Source organism: Ciconia boyciana, chromosome 5, assembly GCF_034638445.1.
Source record: "Ciconia boyciana chromosome 5, ASM3463844v1, whole genome shotgun sequence".
Taxonomy (NCBI): Eukaryota; Metazoa; Chordata; class Aves; order Ciconiiformes; family Ciconiidae; genus Ciconia; species Ciconia boyciana.
In genome coordinates, this window is record NC_132938.1 from 42,321,697 (window position 1) to 42,341,877 (window position 20,181).

The window sequence follows — 20,181 nt, forward strand, 5'->3', positions numbered from 1 at the left end:
CAGCAAAATAATCCTAACGTGATAACAGTGTTTTAAGCATTCTTAAGCAAAATACAGACCCTGATTTCAATATGTCTACTCTCTAAAATTAATTTGGTTAATAGCTTAGCTACCCTGTAGAATCAATGTTTTAAAAGTGAGATTCTTGATTCTCCAAAGAAATGAGAAATTATAATTCAAGAGGTTTTCATATTTCCTGAAGAATGCAATCTTACCAAAATTTATTAAAATAAAAAATAAAGCAAGGTTTACTGTAGAAAGGAAAAATGCTATGTATAAAAGATTACCATTACCATCCAATTTTAACAGTGTTTAAATGAGCACTAATATTCATTAGGTAAAACTTTTTTAATTATGGTATATATGTTAAATGAAACTGAACTGACTTCCTATAGAAATATTTCAAATACTGCTGAGCAAAATAATTTTCTTTTCCAAAGCCTCACAATTTCAGTGAAAAATTTTGTCAAACTTGTATCGATTTAGAAAACGATAGTACTTGCACACATGAAATCCAATTGTCAGCCTCCACCTGAAGACACTGCAACTTGTACACTGTAAATGAATGTAGGCACTGTGTGGACAGTAAGTGGTGTTCAGGTAGTTTGAATGGCAGAATAAAGTGTCCAAAGAACACATTGACTTTCATTAAAGCTTGGAATACTGGGAAATCCACAAAGGCCTGGAAATAAATCCTAAAATCAATACGCAAAAAAAGTTAGTAGATTTAAGACAGACAGATAGGCAGTTCACCCAGTTTCAGTCAAGTAAGGGTTTGCTCTAAGATCTAACTCAACATAGAAAAGCTTGTCACATAGTTAACGTCAATCAACATTACTTTATGCTATCCTTTTCATTATCAAATCATAGTGCAACTGATAAAGGCAAATGTATTACTGTAGAGCTTTAGTATCACATCATATTCTGATTAAGGAATTAAAAAAGAAATCAAAAAACAAACAAAAATCAGTGGGGAATTGAAAAAAGGGTGCAACTACTATGTCTTTCAAAATTATTTTTAATACTAAGGTATTATTTGCTATTTTTTGTTTGTTTCCATCAGGATGAGTTTTTGCCCTAGTGGTATTTTCATCCGGATTAACTTTCAAAATAATTCATGAGAATCTTGCAGTAACAAGATTGATTTGAATGGTAAATGAAGATGAAGAGAGGTCATTGGACTCTGATAACTTGGTTCTGTATATGTTGTAAAATAGCTCATTTGAATGAAATGTCTGTTAGTATAAACATACACAAAGTCTCAGAAGAAAACCTCACATGAAATTTGATAATTTTGCCTATGGGATTGAGGGCGGAAAACTAAATCAGTCTACCTGAAATTAGTACACCAGCTTTGATCACAATAATTTCCATGAAAGTATTCTCAGTAATCAGTCCTGGCTGTGTACGTATACTCAACATCATGCCCATACTGATAAGAGGATAAATATTTAGGGATGCTTAGAGCACATTATTTGACTAGTCTTCCACCGTTTTCATTATATTTTTCCTCACTTTCATCCTTACCTCCATACTTGTGTTTCCTCAGATAACCAAATAGCTCAGTAGAATTTTTAATGTTTAATGTTTGAGGTACCGTTCATTCACTTTGCTCAGAAATGCATCACGTTGTACTTGAGGTACAGCTCCCTATAAGTTAAATTGCTAGAGTTAAGAAACCTCACACTACCTCTTCCTCAGCTTCCTTTCTTCAGTTACATGACTAACGCAGCCTCCTCATCAATGGTTGGTAAGTGACCATTTACAGAACTGGAGGCTTAATTGTTCAGTGTTTGATGATGTCTTCCCCAAAGTATTCTGAGAGATCCTGATCAGTCATCTTAGCTCACATACATGCTTGTATCTCTACGTATATGCCATGCTATATCATCAGCACCTGGTGCAGTGGAACAGCAGGCACCTGCACATCCTATGGCACATCCTAACTGAATAGACTCAGGCCTCCAATCTTTTCCAGTGGATTTGGGATTATTCCTAGCTTTACAGACTGACAGACTAGGGTGGTGAATTCAAGCAACTTGCCCATTTCACAGCCAGGACTGGAATTCAGCAATATATGTGAATGTTATCTCTCTTGTTCTTACACCACACAGTCTCATCGTATGCACGTAACATGCCAACTCTTCTTCTAAGAGTTTTAAAAGACAGTGGCTTTCAGTGATTAGCACTATTCTGGCTATACTACTGATCTTCTTCAGTTAATCTCACAGAACCTCTTCCCAATACTTTCTTTCTTGGTGGCAAGGACTCCATCTCACTACTGGCTTCCACAGTGACAACGTTTTGATCTTGGTTACATGGTTTCTAGCTACCATGTAATTGTAAGAGTATTTGTATCGGACATGCACGCTGTACTGATATGCCTATTCTTGTTCCTCCTAAGAAGTCTGAAGATATAACTAATACACAAATTACTCCTAAGGATATCTCCTCCACCCCTAAATATGCACAGAGTAAGTGCTTGCACTCAGTCAGAAATGATCACACAGAACAAGGAAAAACCTAGCTTACCATTCATCCATATGGCAAGTTAGCTATTAAACCAAAATAATTTGCTTCTGCAGTATAATCCTATTGCATTCTGGTACCTTTATAAAGGCAAACTGAGAAGTGGAAGTCCATTGTGTTCTCTAGGTGGACTTTTTTTTTTTTAATTTAAAGAAAGTGTGTATTTCAAATTTTTGTATTTTTAAACCATGCACTTGCCCTAGACACTCAAAAATACAGAACTTTTCAGACAGAATTCAGTCAAATAATAACTAGTCTTTTGGTTGTACTTTTCAAAATGAATAAGTGGCTGCCATCAAAAGAGATTATTTTAAGACCTTGGAAAGCAAGGTCATTTATTTCAAAAGTGTAGTATTCAAATGCCTGAATCAACAAGTGGGGGGGGTAAGGGGATGAAGAAACAACCGTACATATCTAGGAGTCATGGCAGGAATACTATTCAAGAGGGAGAAGAACCTGATGATAGAAATTAGAAAAGTGCTCCTACTCAGCATAAACATTTTCTTCTTAACCTTAATAGAATACTACAGATTGACCTTAATAAAGTACTATAGATGCTTTCCTAAAGTTGTGTATTTTCTTACATTTAAACATCATATATTTAAGTGCAGCACACCAGCACTTATTCATGGAACAATGCCGAATAATAGGTTCAGTAGCTAAGGTTACAAGAATGACAATGTCTTAGCATAAATGTCAATAGATTACTGCAAACTTATTATTTAATAAACTCTTAACTTTCAGAATAATTTCTGTATTATGTCTGAAAATGATATACAAATATCTTGGTAGAAATACCTAGGAAGAAAATAACCACAATAAGCAACTGTCATCCTGCTAGGTAAGTAGCTCACGTCTATATTTTCTTACTGATGATATTACATTAGCATCCAGAACAAAGGGAGTTTAGAAGAGGAGAACGTGCAAGAGGCATTATGCATTTCCCTCGCACAAATCCTCAGAATTATGAAATAACATTAGCAATTTGGACTTTGCCAGAAAAATATTTTATAAACACAAACACTTGTGTATGTATGAAAAAATTGGCACAAAATGATTAATTTGCTGATGCATCAGATACAATGACGTTTTCAAGATTATTATAATGAATCAAAAATTATGAACCTTGAATTACACTGTCAAATATTGCTATCCTTGATCAATCTTGTCTTTCTTTCCATGATATTTCAGAACTTAATATCTGGTATTTCTTATCAAAGAATAACACTGCATCATTACATTTGTCCCTTAGAGACTTTCAGATGAGATTTTTAAAAACAGAGGACCTCTCTACCAGGGCATGAGCTGTTTCCAAATTAATTTTCAAAGCAGTAAGTACATCTTTGCTATGGCTGGCCAAGCAATCTCCTTCCTTTCTCCCTTCCGTTATTAGATCCATTAGTAAGCACTAATCGTGATGACAAATGACCGAAGGAGGATTGAGAAAGAATGCAAGGAACTGATAGGGTTGCTGTGGAGTGAGTAAAAGTTAATATAGCGACCCTGAAGAGACAACTTTGTAAATCTAAGATAAGGGAATCATCTGCTAACCCACCAGTTGCTGAAGCAAACTACCTGAAAGTAACCTATCCTCATCTTTATACAATTATAATGTTAAAATACACACCCCTAGGGAAACGAAACCCAAGTTTGGCTGCCCCCCCAGTTAGCAAGCACGCGTAGTTGAATAAAAAGGTAATACAACTTTAAGATGAGTATGTAGCACAATGAACCAATCAGAATGTAATGTATAACATTACCTTGTTTTGTAAAAGTATGTAAGTGTTGTAACTTTGCAAGGAGGGTGTGCTAGATTTGTGGAGTTACCACCTGGCAGCCATCTCTCAGCAGACATGAAATAAACAAATATCTCGGCTCTGTGTGTTTTTCGGCTTCTTGCACAGCGGGTAAAGAATCCAGATTTGGGACAACAATCATATGTATGATTCAAGCATGTCATTTATTAGTTTTGAAAAACTGAACTCAGAAAGCTGCACATTACTGTTTGTTATACATACCTACCACAGAGTCACCAGAAGACAGCTACTATGAAATCAAAGTTCTTTACAAAAGGTAAGGTAGAATTTATTTGTAAATAATTTGTATAGTGAAAAATATTAAATACACATAACCGACAAAGTGGAAGTTTCTACCAGCTTTGTATTTGACTTGCTGTTCCTACAGTTTGTTATAATAGCTGGGCATTTGGCTCCAGGAGGTCAAGGCTTATTCATAAAAACAATACACTGTCACACCCTTTAACTCGCTTTAAAACACTTAATACCGATTTAGTTATTCCTTTGAGAGATAGAATTCTTCTGCTGGATTGAAACAAGAATCAAAACAAAGTTTCTGAATAAAACACTTTTAGAGTCAGTTTCCAAGTTGCAGGGAGACTTTTAGAAGGTTAAAAGGATAGTAAGAGGTTCCTCTATTCCTGAAATACTAACCTGCCTGAGGAAGAAAAAAAAAAGTCACAGGAACACCTGGAAGCTATTTGCAGCAGGCACTAATAAAATACAACTTGAAAAGAGGACCACTCCTAAAAAGAGAGGTAGTGAAAAGGAGTTAAAATTACACTTCTTTGTTATTCACTACTGAGAGTCCTAAGACTATTATGATTTCATTTGTAGGCTAGCCTGCTCTACTGGGCAGAAATAAAGAAATAGCATCCTTTTACTTTAAGGTATAGGGATAGTTCAGTTTAATTCACCGATGAGTTTGTAAGTAGGAAAAAAAAAAAAAGTCCTGAAACATCATACTAGCTTAAGAAAAGACACAGAACTGCAAAATTCTCTATCTTTATAGCTTCTCTGTTAACAGAAACATGCAGAAATCTACTGCCTCTGTAGAAGACCAAATGAAAGAAAATGGGCTTCTAAAATGATGAGAAAGGAGAGCAGGGCTGACACTATTTCAGCCACTTTACAGCAAAACACGATTCATAAAAGCAGCAAGTTGTTTGACCCTGTGGATATAACAGCAACAATATTTTATGCACATTAAGGAATGCCAATAGCAATGCCTTGGCCACCTACCCGGTTCTGTGCCTTCTGAACACATCAACAACTTTGTAAACCGCCCTTTCTGATAGCAGTCTACTACAGCAGTTACGGGATCATAAAAGTAGCCCACCTCCAATTTTCTCCTCTTACAGGAAGTGCCAGAGGAAGGTAGAGCAAAACAGAAAGAGATTTCCAACCTTTTTTTAGCACTGGCTTTGTCAGCACACGCTCTCTTAGCTGAGCTGCTTTTTCAGATCTGACCTTTTCTTTCCCTTTATTAAAGGAACCACAGCACCCACTGGGCTCCCAGCTACTGACAAGCCCTCTACAAAGCTACCAGGACAAAACATTTTCCAGTGAAGATTTACATAGTAATTGTCTTAGCGTGTCAAAGCATTCAATTTACAGCAACAAGCTTCAGTCACACCGTGTTTCTGTTCCAATCTAGCCTTGTCAACCGAGCCTGATAAAGTAGTGATAACTAGTAATTTCTGCTGCCATTTGACAAGGCTGTAAAATTAGCTTGGGTGTGAGCTGATGGATGGGAAAGTAATCTTTATTTTCACAGTGGCTCACAGCTGGGAAGCAAGCAGGCATTACTGGGTATGGGCCTCAATAAATGTCACAACACTTTTCCCTACTAGAACAAATAAACCTTCTCCAAAACATTATTGCTATTTTCATGAAAAAAGAGAGAAACATTAAATTGTACAGTAGAAATAGTTTGTATTATTGCTATTAAATGCACTAACAAACGAGCTGATAGAGCTGATTTAGGTGCTTGTTACTTTATGTCAAATTGCGTCATTTTGATCTGTCATGGACAATCTCTCCAGCAACACTGCATGTCTTTGAAGAAACTGAAGTCAGTGAGTTTGCCTCACTTCAACCTTCAAACCGAAAGGTTACTCTAGCTAAGGGAAGAGCATAAGAAGCAGACAAGCCTTATGACACAAAGCATGTTTATGTTTGCAAAGCTTTGTTTTACAAGATAGTGAGCTATAAAACCATCATTACTCATGGAAAGATCTAACAAAAATTAAAAAAATAAATTAAAAAAAAAATCACTCTTGAACATGCTTTAGGAAATTTACCTACTTACCCATAGGTATTAAATCTAGGTTTGGGAAAAAAAAAAATGAATGCATATGGTAATTTTATACCATCTCAAAATCCCTCACAAGCAAGCTTACATCAGCAGGCACCTTAGTACTGTATTTCAGCTTAAACCTTGCACCTTATTACCTATGAATTCCAAAATACCAGCAAGCAGCCCAATTTATACAATATATACACATACACACACCCCCAAACCACTTTTTTTTTTTTGAGAGGGAAGATTACAGAGATATCAACATACTCAAAATTAATTCATTCACACCAAGCACACTTATCTGATTGTCTCTCAAGAGTCAGGCAGACCTTAACAAGATCAATAAAAAGCTTCTATTTTGAGTCTAGGTTCGTTTTCCTGGCTGAAGGAGAAGAAACAGGATTAGACCCTCAGGTTTTTTGTCATCTCAAAGTGCGTTTTAAGCATGCTACTTCAGGAACAAACAACTCGTGACGTTCAACTACCCTTTAACTTCTGTTTCAGAAATCTCAATTATCCTTTTACCACTTGCCCTTACACTCCAAAGCCATCCCGTAGGCTTCTAGGAACCCTCTGACATATCAGCCACTCATCCTGGTTTTGTGCCAGTACTCAGGAACCTCTCCCAATTGCTGTGATCATTCAAAGATACTTGAGAGTGGCTTTAAAATGAAATCCTTCAGCATTCATGGCTACTTCCCATCAGGGCCCATGGACTTCCTATGTCCAGTTTGCCCAAGTATTTTAAGATATTCCTTCTGTGATCTACCTACATCTCTCCTCCACTCCCTTTCACAGCAATATGTGTCCAGAGTAGCACCTCTCTCTCAACATCATCTCCCATACACAGTATATGAGATTAAAGTAATAGGTGAGAGATTACTAGGTCTGACGAGTGTCTATAACGCCAAAATCACAGCTGGTAGACATGGGAGCAAACGCTGTGAGAGTGCTGCCGTCAGGCCTCATGCACCACAGGACCGGCATGATCAGTAAGTTCTCATGCCTGCTACCACATCTTGTGGCCAGTGCAGCCTTTGGAAAATGAGAGCTTGATAAGGTTATTTATAATCAAACCAGGCAAAATAGGAAGAAGTTGATTTTTCATTCCAGCCTTGCTGCACATTTGCTGTCCTTATTACATGAGGTATAACAGCTAATTCTGTTGCCAGTGAGAATGTACCGCTGGCACTTGCCATGTTTCATTAATATTAGAGCTGAAATTTCATTTGCTTAGAAGTATCCAGTCTTATGCAAATTCACACTAGATACACGCCTAATTGTATGAAAATATGCTTGGAAAGGAAGCAGGAATGGATATATAAGAAAAAGGAAGGTATACTGAAGCTTTTCATAAAACTATTAAATTAACAGCATATATCATCACTTTCACCTGCAACTGCAAAGGTACGGATCCCCAGAACATTCCACATTTCTCGCAGATCTTAGTGAAGTTACATGTACTTTCCAATTTTAGTATTGCATTATTTGAGAGTTAAAAGTTCTGGCTTTAACCATTGCCAAATGCTAATAGACTTGGCTATCCCAGATGCACAGAACTGGCCAGAGGGTAAATATTCTTCAGTATTCCCGTCCCTATTAAGTTTAGATTTCACAGTTATGTTTACTGCAGCTTGCTATTTTCTCAGCAGCGTGGGAGGCTTTACTGGATTCTGGATAACATGCAAGGCTTCTAAACACACAAGAACTACTTTCCTCCACTTGTATAAACAGCTTATTCTTTTATCAAACTCTTTTCTGTAAACAGAAACAGACCCATCAGGCTTGGAATCTCCTCACTGGCCTATTAAACACTGCAACCGGTTCCTCACCAACAGACGGAAGGGGAATCATCAATCTTCAGCCACATTTTAGCTGTTGCTGCCATAAAAAAGACACACAAAGCACCCAGAAATCACTTGGGAATTATTCCATGTTATTTGTTACTATCAATACATATTGTGCAGAGGAACTGACAGCAGGCATGACAGAGACAGAAGGCCACAAGTTTTCTTGAGTATAAAATATTCCTGATCCTCTTTTGAGGAGCTGCACTTTGAATGAGATGCCCTGAAGCAATTGCAGACAACAATCTGGTGAGGCTTAGAAATGGGGACATTGCCTATAATGTTTTTGACCGCATGAGTTTCCACCTTCACTACATGATTCAGTAACTGCACAAAACGCCTTGAAAAGTGGTCAGAGTAATAATCTCCAGCTTTCTTACTACCCCACTAAAAGCACAATTTGAGTTTAACCAGTTGCTCTGTGGCCAGATGAGGTTAAGGTGATACTAGTAAACAGTGGTACAAAGCAATGCAGCATGTATATGTCTATAAAGACATTTTCGATTTCCCAAAGTGAACGAGAACTAGAAAGAAACCTTCTACTCTCTTAGTTTCTTTCAACATATAATAAAAAATTCAATAGAAGGTAGATCCAAACAACTAATTATTTCCATGAGTCTTATTAAATATTGTGAAGTTCAGCATACTTAAATTAGATTAAATCATTTTTCTTTTAGTGTCTTGAAGTAGGACAACCTAAGCCTGTCTTTAAGATCACAGAATACTGAGGGAATTCATTGGAATCTATCTTGGAGTACTGGATTAAAGATGTATTTTAAAATCTTATTTTTAAGGACAATATACGTTGCTTAAACTGTGACAAATGCACTGTATTTATAAAAAGAAAGTAATTAAATACATTCAGTGTAATAAATGAAAATTTTTAGAGGATTCAGATATGAACTACTGCATGACTGTATAACTATAATATTTATATAATATATCCCTTTCCCACATTAGTCTAGTAATTCTAGTCTTTCTGCAAAGTTTACTAAAACATAAATAAGGATTAACAGTAACTCTGCAACTATTCCAAAGACCCCAAAAAATACAGCCAAACAAGAACCAAACAAACCACCCTAAGAAAGCCCATCGCATATTCATTTTAGCCTCTTTTAAAAATACAAGGGACAGCAACCACACTGCATTCAAATATTTTGTGAAAGAACCATTCAGGCGTGCTTCAGCTTCTGCTACTGATAAGGAGGGAGAGTTGGAGGGTTTCAGTTATGCAGAAGAGGTAGAGTGAAATTTGGTTTTTTTATTATTAAAAAAAAAGAAAAACTCATTAGTGTTCAGGACACAAGATCTCGCAGCCTTTAGCTGAACACCTGTATTTCTTTGAATACAAAAATGCATTTATTCTGAGGCCTGTGAAAAATTTAATGTGTGAAAAAACTGAGCATAGCTCAGACTTCTGAAAAGGAATAGTCCTTGGAGTGACAGTGAAGGGCTACCACTTCACACAGCAACAGCAAGACCAGCAGTCAACACTTGGAAACACTGACTCCAGCTCATGTGTGCTAAAAAACAGACATCACAAAAATCAGGTTGGGCATCCTTAATATACAATATGGATATTAAGAATTTCAGTACAGAATTGATCTATCTATGCCCATGAAAACTAAAAGCCAACAAGGATTTGTGACTACACAAGTTATCAACAAATAAATTACAAATTGTAGATAAAATTAGACCTGTTGTTGAAAACAAACTATACAAACATACGAAAACCATGGAAGATTTTAAATAATGCTCGCAACTCTGTTGGTATCAGGAATTAACTTGAATTCCTTGATTCACAAATGAAAAACTAAAAAATTGGATGCTCTAGTTTACAAAGACTTAGGAGTCTGAAACAGGATATACCACAAAACTTATATTCACTGCTGAGACTAGATGATTGCAATTTCCCCCAGCCCTCATTAAAATCACATTTTGAATGCTATTCAAAATGTGAATCAGATTCAGTTTTGTTTGAACAAAACTGGTGTGAATGGCAGAATATTTAATAATATTAAAAAGATAAGAGTTAATGGTAACTGCTATATTAAATTATTAGAATAAGTAGCATTTGTCTCTCCACAATAGAAAACAATACTGCCAGCATTTTTCCTAGCTTTAGCGGGTTTGTTGTATTCCAGACAACAGAAAGTGGCATGGGGCAGAAAAACATAAAAACGCAATTGTTGTGCGTTTTGAAATATTTTTCATATTGGTACAGAACTTCTAACTCTTAAATAGTAATTCCATTGCCAACTCTCAATACTACCCAAAAGTCATAATGTTGCCTTCCAATTTAGGTGACCAGAACTCTTATTTGCACTAAATCACTCCCAAAATCCCAATGAACCGAGATGATAATCCTGTTTCAGATTGTCATTTGGAACTAAAGAAAAAATAAAAGAGTTTTGTTTGTTTGTTTTAACTTACAGCCAGGGGGTGATTGTGGGCAAAGAACAGAGAATTAGCTAATGTAACTCGGCGAGAGCATCCACTGTGAGAAGACTTTTGCGGAGTGGGACAGAAATAAGATGTCAAGGAGCACTCAGAAATGGAAAAAAAATATTCTTCAAGTGTAGCTGAGAGAGACAGGAAAAAAAAAATCATGGGAGATATTATAGGGAAGCAATAGGAACATATTAAGGACACAGGGAAGCTGTTAAGTCAGCCTTAAAATAGAAGTTAACTGTTTCATTTCTCTAGGGATTTTTACAGCACACACATTTTAGTGTCTTAAAAAAGGAAAGAAGCATCAATCTGAATACATCTTGCTGAAGTGCTTTAAATAGATGACACAAAGAAAAAAACAAGAATATTGTAAAAAAAAAAAAATTGAAAACCTGAATTTCTCAGAGCTCAATCATCTAAGCATTTGTTTAGTGCCACCCATCCCCCTCCCAGAAGATGTATTTTGCAAATCCTGAGCCCAATTTCCAAAGAGACCAAGGAGAAAGTTCATTTAGATTAAAAAGAGCAAGTTTTGGTTATCTGCTGTCTTTGCATACTTCCCAGAAAACCAATCACTTAGAAGTGGGACTTGAAATTTCTTTGGTCTAAGATTTTGGAATAAAATGTTTTCGATGAAGTGATTTCAGAGAAATGCAGAAACTACTATAGCTGCTCTTTCTATTTAAATACCTTTTGATCCAAATTACAGGATTCACCACTCAATTTTTGTTGTATTTGAAGGTTCATTTTGTGAATTTTCTCTACTGATGGCAATAAAACCATTCTATTTGGTTCTTTAAAACAAATCCTAGGCAACATTTTCAGGAAATTAGTTTTCAGTAAAGACAAGCCCCTGTGCAGGTATACACTAGAGACAGAAGATAAAAAGCTCGAAGTCTATAATAATAATATCCCCCACAAACATGCAAAAGATACTTAAAAGCTGAAGGTCAATTAGAAGCTCCACAAAGCAAAAGCCCTTTATAATACCCAGAAGGTGACAAAACTAGATCTTGCCTGCTATACCTCACTTGAATTACTTATTCTAATTTTATTCCAATAAGAACACCCTTTTCTGGCATAGAAGTTATATAGTTTTCCGGTGAGTTTCGCTGAAAGCAACCTGATGAGGCAAGAAGTACTTCACATTTCACACATGCTTCTGAAGAGGACACATTTCCAAAAGTGAAGTGCAGTCTGAGACTGGCCTGCATCACATTTAACACACAGCAGCTGAGAGATGGGCTTGTTTCTGACAGTAGGTCAGAAAGCACTGTCAGACTCCTGTGTGTCCTGAAGTTCAAGACAGAGACTTGCTTCAAGGTGTAACCCTCAGAAGTATAGAGCCCAGCTTTGTCACCTGAATCAGTGTGTTACTTAGTACACAAATTTCATGTAAGAACATTTTTTCTCTTTACATGTAGAAGATAAGCGATACTGTCAATTAACTAATGGACTACTTGCGTTACAAGTGTTTAACACAAGGAAGGTTAGAAGGACGTGATGCAAGTCAGTTCACTCAGGACACTACCAAAACATCAACCATACAAGACTTCACTGAACACCATAGAAACCTAGCTGAATTGGAATATGAAAATGATGCAGATACCTAAGGATTCAGGTTTCCCATATGAGATGCTTAGGTGAAAGTCACTAAAGAATTGGTGTAGACGGAAGGAGGGCAGAGAAAGGCTGACGTAGCACTGACTCGTTTCTAATATGTCACTTCTGACAACACAGCGCTCACATTGCTTCTGGGGACATGCAGGGAAATGTCATTGACTGTGCGGACAGGAGTGGGTGAGAAAAATTGCCAGAAGACCAACTTACAAAAACATGAAAGGAGGATAAACATGTCAGCACCTTTTGTATTTAGTAATTGTCCTCTGCAGTTTGCTAATAGAGAAGGATGCTTGATGAGCATATTTATTATGCCAACAATGTAATTTAACACAGCTTTGATGCTGTACAGCTGTACATTGGAACTCGAACTTCTTAGAAGCACTCTTTCTATAAATAATTTCAGGTAACTTGGTAAAGTAGAAGGCAAACAAAGTATCTAAAAGATACAACTTATTAAAAATTATTTCTTTTTACTTAATTCTATGCAAACAATAGTAATAGATACAAAGTAACAGATAAACAGTGTTTTCTCAAAACAATGCAACATGGCAATTAAATAGGAAACACCTCCAATGACAGATTGGTTAATTCCTCCATTGTGAATTATTTTTTAAAATCTTACTATGCAAACACTTATACACTGTTCATTCTTTGAAAAGAACACTTCCACATTTGATGGAACAAGAAGTGTTAGTTGCTATAATATTTCTCTTTCCACCCACCAAGAACTTCTGTCAAGCTCTCAAGTTCTGTTCAGTTCCCTGAAGAATTTCAACTAATTCACACAGCAAAATTGTATAGGTTAAGAAGTGAGTAGATGTCTTAACCTGAAACATATAATAAAGGGAACTGAATCCCAAGGAAAATACAAACCTAGTGATGGAGACAATTAGTTTTGTCACACTCCTGTACCTTTCCCCCATACACTAATTGCATAACAACCAATTAAAAGAGGGAAAAACACCACATAAAGAGACAAACCAAATCATCCCTCCCTTTAGAGCTCAAAATTACTCTAGAAGACTAGAGCCCGAAGCCTAGAAAGGCATACATGCCCTTTCCTGTTACAGATAGAAAGCTTTACTCTTCGTATAAGGGAGCCAAAAATTATAGAACATGAAAATAAAGTTATGTTTGCTGAGAACTGCATGATGATTTTTAGCTTAGTGGTTATTTTCCAGAATAATCTTTATCCTGTTTCTCTGTAGGATATTACTTCTATCAAGGAACAATACTATCATTCAACCCCCCCTAATTCTGCATGTGCCTTTCATCATTGCTTGTTCTGTTTTTACGTAATTCTACACTGCGTAAATCAGCTGTAGTATCAGCACCTGATAAGCTGTAGGTATTGGATTGCTTTCACTCTTTATGTAACAAAACCAAATGAAACATTATGGAAACACTGGTCCAAACGTTTAGCCAAAAATTTTATGCAACCCTGCCCAAAGACATACAGCTATTACTAAATGAGAACCTGAACAACTACGTGAAATGTTATTTATCACTGCCTAACAAATCACTACCCAGAAATGCCATGAAAATAATTCTGTAATTAAAAGAGGCCTTCTATAGTCTTAATGTGCTACTAGTAAGATAAGAGGTCAGTTTAAAAGACAGACAGAGCAAATGATTTAACAACTGTAATAAATTTTCCATTTCCTATTTAATGAAATGGTCACTTTTTATTGGCTGAGGGTTCCTGTTTGACCTTCTGTGAAAACAGGTTATTTAAAGATATACAAAGATAAAAACTTAAAATCAAATAGTCCAGGAAACAATTTACATACTTAGGATGTCGGATGTCTGGCAGGGATCGCTCCAGTGCTATATTGTTGCTGACAAATATGTTGAAGCCATTTTCCCTGTAAGCAGAATCATCATGGTCTTCCTCTGTAAGAGGGTACGGCTTTCCATGTTCACCTTTCCCTACAATGAAACAAAGACAAAAATAAGTTAGACTGAACTTCAGTTAGTACACTGTGTCTGGAACACCTCTAAGGAATTTCTTGCAATGTCTTTAGCGACACTCCTGTTACTTCCAATACAAAAATATGAAGTAGGTACAAATAATGGGACTCAGAAGCCCCTCTGAAATCAACCAATTCATCTAGCTTTCCTTCTTTCCAGAGACACAATCAGCTTAAAGCCATTTAGACATAAAAATTTGAATTGTAAATTAAGCTAAATTAAGCTAACCTTTTTCCATCAGAATCAAGCTTTCATAGCAAAATTATGAACAAATGGATCAGTTCCAGCAATACTCCTTTTGATTGACATGAGGAACCTGATTACTCAGTTACTCTACATTTTAGAAGGCAGAGCACCCCTCCCCCCTACTCACCTTTTCAAAAAACAACTTTAGCATTGAAATTTAGGGTGTCCAACTTTCCAGAACAAATGGTAAAGAAACCAAACGTTTTGCTCCGGGCTCCTTGAACACCCTTGCGCTCTAAGGGACCAGCCAGATGTACTCAGTGCTTCTAATGTCTCAGCACTGCTGATTTGGTTTCAGAAACTGGTCACTTTGGTTCCCTAAAGAAATAATCTACTTGTTCCCTGGCAAAGCAGAGACTTTCTATTCCAGCTTTTTATTCCCAAGTTAGTTCTCATCATCAGTCATTTGGCTTGCTTAGTACCTACCTCAGGCAACTATACCTCTATCTCTTGCAGTCAGAGAGCAGGGAACAAACAAAAACACTTCAAAGAAAATCAGAACATAAAAGCCTTCACTTCTCCTCAGCTATTTTTATCGTTCTCATTATTGCAGAGGATGAACTCTTCAGTTTCTGAGCCCTTCATGCCTACTCAGGTTCTCAAGATACACTTTCCTCTACATCTAATTGATCAGCTTATAGTCTCTCTGTCCCTCTCCCTCCGGACCCACTCATAAGAAAATACCTCCTTTTACCTGAGCTCTTTTAGAGAAACTAATCAACTTCCCAGCTGGATTTGATAAGTGACCAAGGCCACCTGATCCTCAGCTAATCAGGAACAGTGGCAGGAGGGGTGAAGAGGAAAGCAACAGCAAGCTGAGAGGAACATCCAGTGGTATCCTTAAAGCCCACAAGCCTCTGTCAATGCTGTATTTCATATTGCACATGCACAAAACATTAAAAACATAGAAGATGCAATTGAAGATGCTGTAGTTACTCAATTTTAGAATTTCTTGCAGATAATATTTTTTATTCCAAACTTTGTACATATAATTAAAATATCATTTAAATTCTTAATGAAAATAATGAATGTTACCTACAATGGGAAAAAGTTAGTTTGCATTACATATAAAAAAACCAAAACCTCTTTGTTTATGCTATTTCATTACTAACAGGCATCTTGTCATTTTTATTTTCAAACGTCCCCAAATGCATATAACACACTAACATAATCCAAAATCTGAGACTAAGATTCGATGTGAATCTTTATGATTTCATACTAAATATGGAGGGGAAACTATAATATTAAAGAAGCAGCTGATGAGTCAGATACCACTCAAAATTCAATAGTACAATTATATCAAACCTGTTTCATAATACAGTAACAATAAGCTAATGTCATTCAACCCCCAAGACATAGAAATTTTAGCCCCTCTCTTTCAATCCGTATTCTAATTAGACCCAAAATAACTATTTTAATTTGCTTTTAATAGGAGATTTATCCAAGTAGTTACTAATATAATGGAAATTCCAGAATAAATGACCTATATGATAAGACATACTGTTGCCAATTGATGTTTTTACAACATACTTTTCTGTATATTCCAGCTATTCACCCTGTATTAAGAAAGGTGGATTCTTTGCTTTGCTTTTCTTAAAGAAGTCCATTTGGCTGTTCAGGAGATGAATATTTTTCGTAGTACTACAGTGCTTCATATTGTCCCCTGCTAGTGAAACTTAAGACAAGTACTTTTAAAGTGAAGTATTCCGCTCTTCCTCACTGAATATGGAGCACTATCACTGTGCATAAGCCAAAAGAATAGATATCATGGTTGTTATCCAAAGCAACTCAGGAACAGGCTGAACTTTCTCATATCGTGCTGCAGAAGTATTCCACCAATTGCAGTATACAAAGTGCTTTTGCACTTATACAGTAAGTTGGGCCATGAGGTGCACTAGAAGTTGTGAAGCTTGACTCTTTCCTAACGCTATATTAAAATACACCTAGAGCGTTAATAGAGGCTTGTGGGCTGTTGTGAATCCAGCGGGTATTTCTCACAGCTTTCTTGTTTGCTTGCTCTCTCATCCTGCAGCTCCTCCTGCCTATCTAGAGATCAGGTAGTCATCTACCAGATCCAGCTGAAAGCAGTTGGCTAATTTCTTTAAAAGAACTCAGGTAAAAAGAGACCATTTCTCTCCTTGGAAAGAAAGAAAGAGAGCGCTTAGCAGGTAAGTCTTAAAAAGAATGAAGTACAACTTCTGGATAATCAGTAGGCCTGAAGGGTTCCCTTTGTACAGAAAATTGCCATGTATGAGTCTCCTCAGCATTACAAATTATCATAAGCACATTAAACCTCTCTTCTGTCACTGATTTGCTTTCCTAGATGACTGACAGAAATTGCCACCACTGCACACTGGTTTGGAGCTGGCCTATGCAAAAGTTTACCTAAAATGCCAGGGTGACAAGGGGAAACTGACAGTGCAAGAAGAATAAAATTCTCATGAAAAAGAGCATGAAGGAGTTTAATGTCCTGTTATGGGCTACAGAAGGCTACTTTAAACCGATCGATAGGCAGATATAAGCCCTCCTATGCTGTTAGTTCTGCCTACAGGCAAAATAGCTATTCAGAAAGTGCATCAGGGCTATAAAGTATTGTAGGGAACAGAGAGAATGAAAAAGCCCGACAGTGAATTTTTGGCCTCTTTGGGTTTAAAGGGGGCTTACCAAAATGTGATGAATAAAACCAACCCAGCACTAAGACTTGATACTGACTCTCTCTGAGGCTGGTTTACAATTGCAGTGTAAATAACCCCAGAAACTAAGGAGAAACAGAAGTTTTAGTTCAATTACTTGGATTTTGATTTTTCAAGGAGTGGGGAAAGGAAGGGAAGAACCCAAAAGCACAAGAACAACACATATATTCAAGCTGGGCCCAAAAATCCCATCAGAATGCTCCATTGTGTGGGAACCCGAACAGCAGAATTTAATTCATACAGTGCTGTCTAACCTTTGTGATTACAGAGCTATTACACTGATTTTTAACTCAATACTCAATGTGAGCAACATTTTGAAAATATGTTAGCTTTTTTTTAAAAAAACCACTATGGTGGTTTTGGAGTTGACATCTCTACATTGCTTAGTATTATGTTATTGTAAGGGTCTTAATACACCATCTCAAAATGCTTCTCCATAGATATTCAGATGAAAAAGTTGTAAAGTAAGATATTATAGCCATCCAGACAAAGTACTGGCTTGGCCAAATATCAGATGCTCTATAAGGCTTTTTTAGCCCCACTCAAGGATGTTACTGTCTCCTAGGAAACAATACACTCTGTACCTAGCCCTAAAGGTTTTAAATTTTATGCTTGACAACTTGTGATAACTGATAGTTCAAGGACACCTCAGTTAAAGCATCTTCTGCTTATATTAAATACAGATACAGCAGAAGGAGAATAAACTCTCTTGTTCAGCAGATGGCAGGAAGGGAAGAGGATTAGGGTGAGACAAGAAAATAAAAAACCATTCTGTATATTCAGTACAAATGTGTAATAGCAGAATAATGGCTGTGGATCAGCCATGTTGGTACAGTTGCCAGGTATAATAATTATAAAGAGAACAGGGGTATTGTTTGCAAAATATATCAGCTGTAAATCAATTTGAACATGCAACAGAAGAGTTCTGCACTACTTCTGCATGCAATAGATAGGGGACGTTGCTTAAAATTATAAACAAAACACATTGCAACAGGTTCTGGTTTCAGGGTCTTTTGGTTTTTGTTTTGGGGGTTTGTTTTTACAATTCAAATGAACAATATTTATAATTCAATAGGCATGGTAAAAAAGATTGGCTTTGCTATATAAGTCCAGGAAGTTAAGCAATTGCTTGACATCTTAACACAGGAAACCAAGTGGATAAAGAACATAAGCCACTCTGTGGGGAAGAACTGTGTACAAATCTGAATTATTTACTGTTTATACTCACTGCTATTAGTTTACTCAGGCAAGACTTCACAGTCACACCAAGTCAAGACTATAATTCACAAAAATATTTAAGCATACCCTTTAATTCAAGCATTCAAGCATCTTTTAATCCAATAAGAATTGTAATAGGGAATAGGAATTCTCCATGTGCTAAATGCTTTACTAAATAGGAGTTTATTTTAATACCTGAACCAACAAATAAGTAAGTCTTCTTACTTACAGTGCATCTCATTATTTTGGATGTGATAATTCTGCCTTTTTTAAAAAAGTATATTAGGAATTTTGTCTACTACCCATAAATATTCCATCCAGAATCTAGTACAACATTGTCTTCGCACATCACACACAAACTCAGAGCTCATCCTCTCTCATGAAAGTTCTCACAGGGAGAACAGATATCTAATCTTATCCTAGAGCAATATTTCAATACAGCACTGAAGTCCCATGGGGCGAGAGTGATTGTATTTCTTAGGAAGGGTAGACAGAGGAACACAAATTCAAAATGAATGCAGTCACACATCAGCTTCAAAAAAAAAGAAGTGTAAGAAGTAAAAGGGGAAATAGAGATCACCAGCTGAATAAAAACATCGTGTCAGACATCATCTTCTACGTTCTTGCCACATAAACTTCTACCCAATAACCTTTTATGCTCCCTGACATGGGAGTCAGAGTGCAACTGGCCAAGTCAGAGGGCAAAAACTGTGTTTAAAGCAACCTGTAGTATCTTTTACATCATTTCTGAATTTCCCTAATGCACAGCTGTATACAAGTTTGCCATCTTGCGCTGTGGAGATGGAATTAATATTATTTTGATTAATATAAGTATAACAGATTATCAACTCAGACTGCCACCACATTCTGCTTTTTTGGGAAGTGAATTTCCATTTGAGTACAACCAAAAGAATGTTCTTCCTTATTTTTCCTTATACTCACAGACAGGATGGCACGGTGCAGCATGTCTGCTAAAATACTAGTTAAATTATCTTGACAGAGAGGTGATTCGATAAATGCACGAAATAGGATTTCTTTTTTTTTTTATTTTTTGACAGTAAACGTCTCAGCTTCTTCTAGAGCATCTACACTTGCTGGAGTCCTCATCCCGTCTGCAAATTTTGTATTTTGAAACCTTTAGAAGACATTTGGGCTAACATTTTTTTAATCTAAAATTAGTTCAAGAGTCAAGTCAGGGACTAGTACAGACTAGTCTTTGAGAAAAAAGGGAGGAAAGGAAGTTATTTTATCAAATCACTTTCTCCTTTCATACTAGGGAAGGAACTGCTTGCTTTGAACAAATGCCTTTTGTGGTTTTGCAAGTTTATATTCATTTCCACTAAAAAGTGTGAAGATTTTCAGTCAAATAATGCATGATGGAATGTTCTTTGCTGATGTTATGGAGTAAGAAAATTAAATCTGCACATGCCTCAAATGAAAGTAATTGCCTTCATATCAAACAGGACTATCCAAGTAGTAAAAAATGTGCATGCATATATATATAC

The 20,181-nt window shown here is 36.4% G+C and overlaps 1 protein-coding gene across 1 annotated transcript in view; it reads right to left on the reverse strand.

Annotated features, from left to right (window-relative positions):
- GALNTL6 (polypeptide N-acetylgalactosaminyltransferase like 6) overlaps positions 1-20,181 on the reverse strand; it is a 489,200-nt gene that overhangs the window by 270,908 nt on the left and 198,111 nt on the right. The window contains exon 4 of the mRNA XM_072862275.1: positions 14,339-14,477. Within this exon, the coding sequence (XP_072718376.1) occupies positions 14,339-14,477 (139 nt within the window). The remainder of the gene's footprint in view (positions 1-14,338; positions 14,478-20,181) is intronic.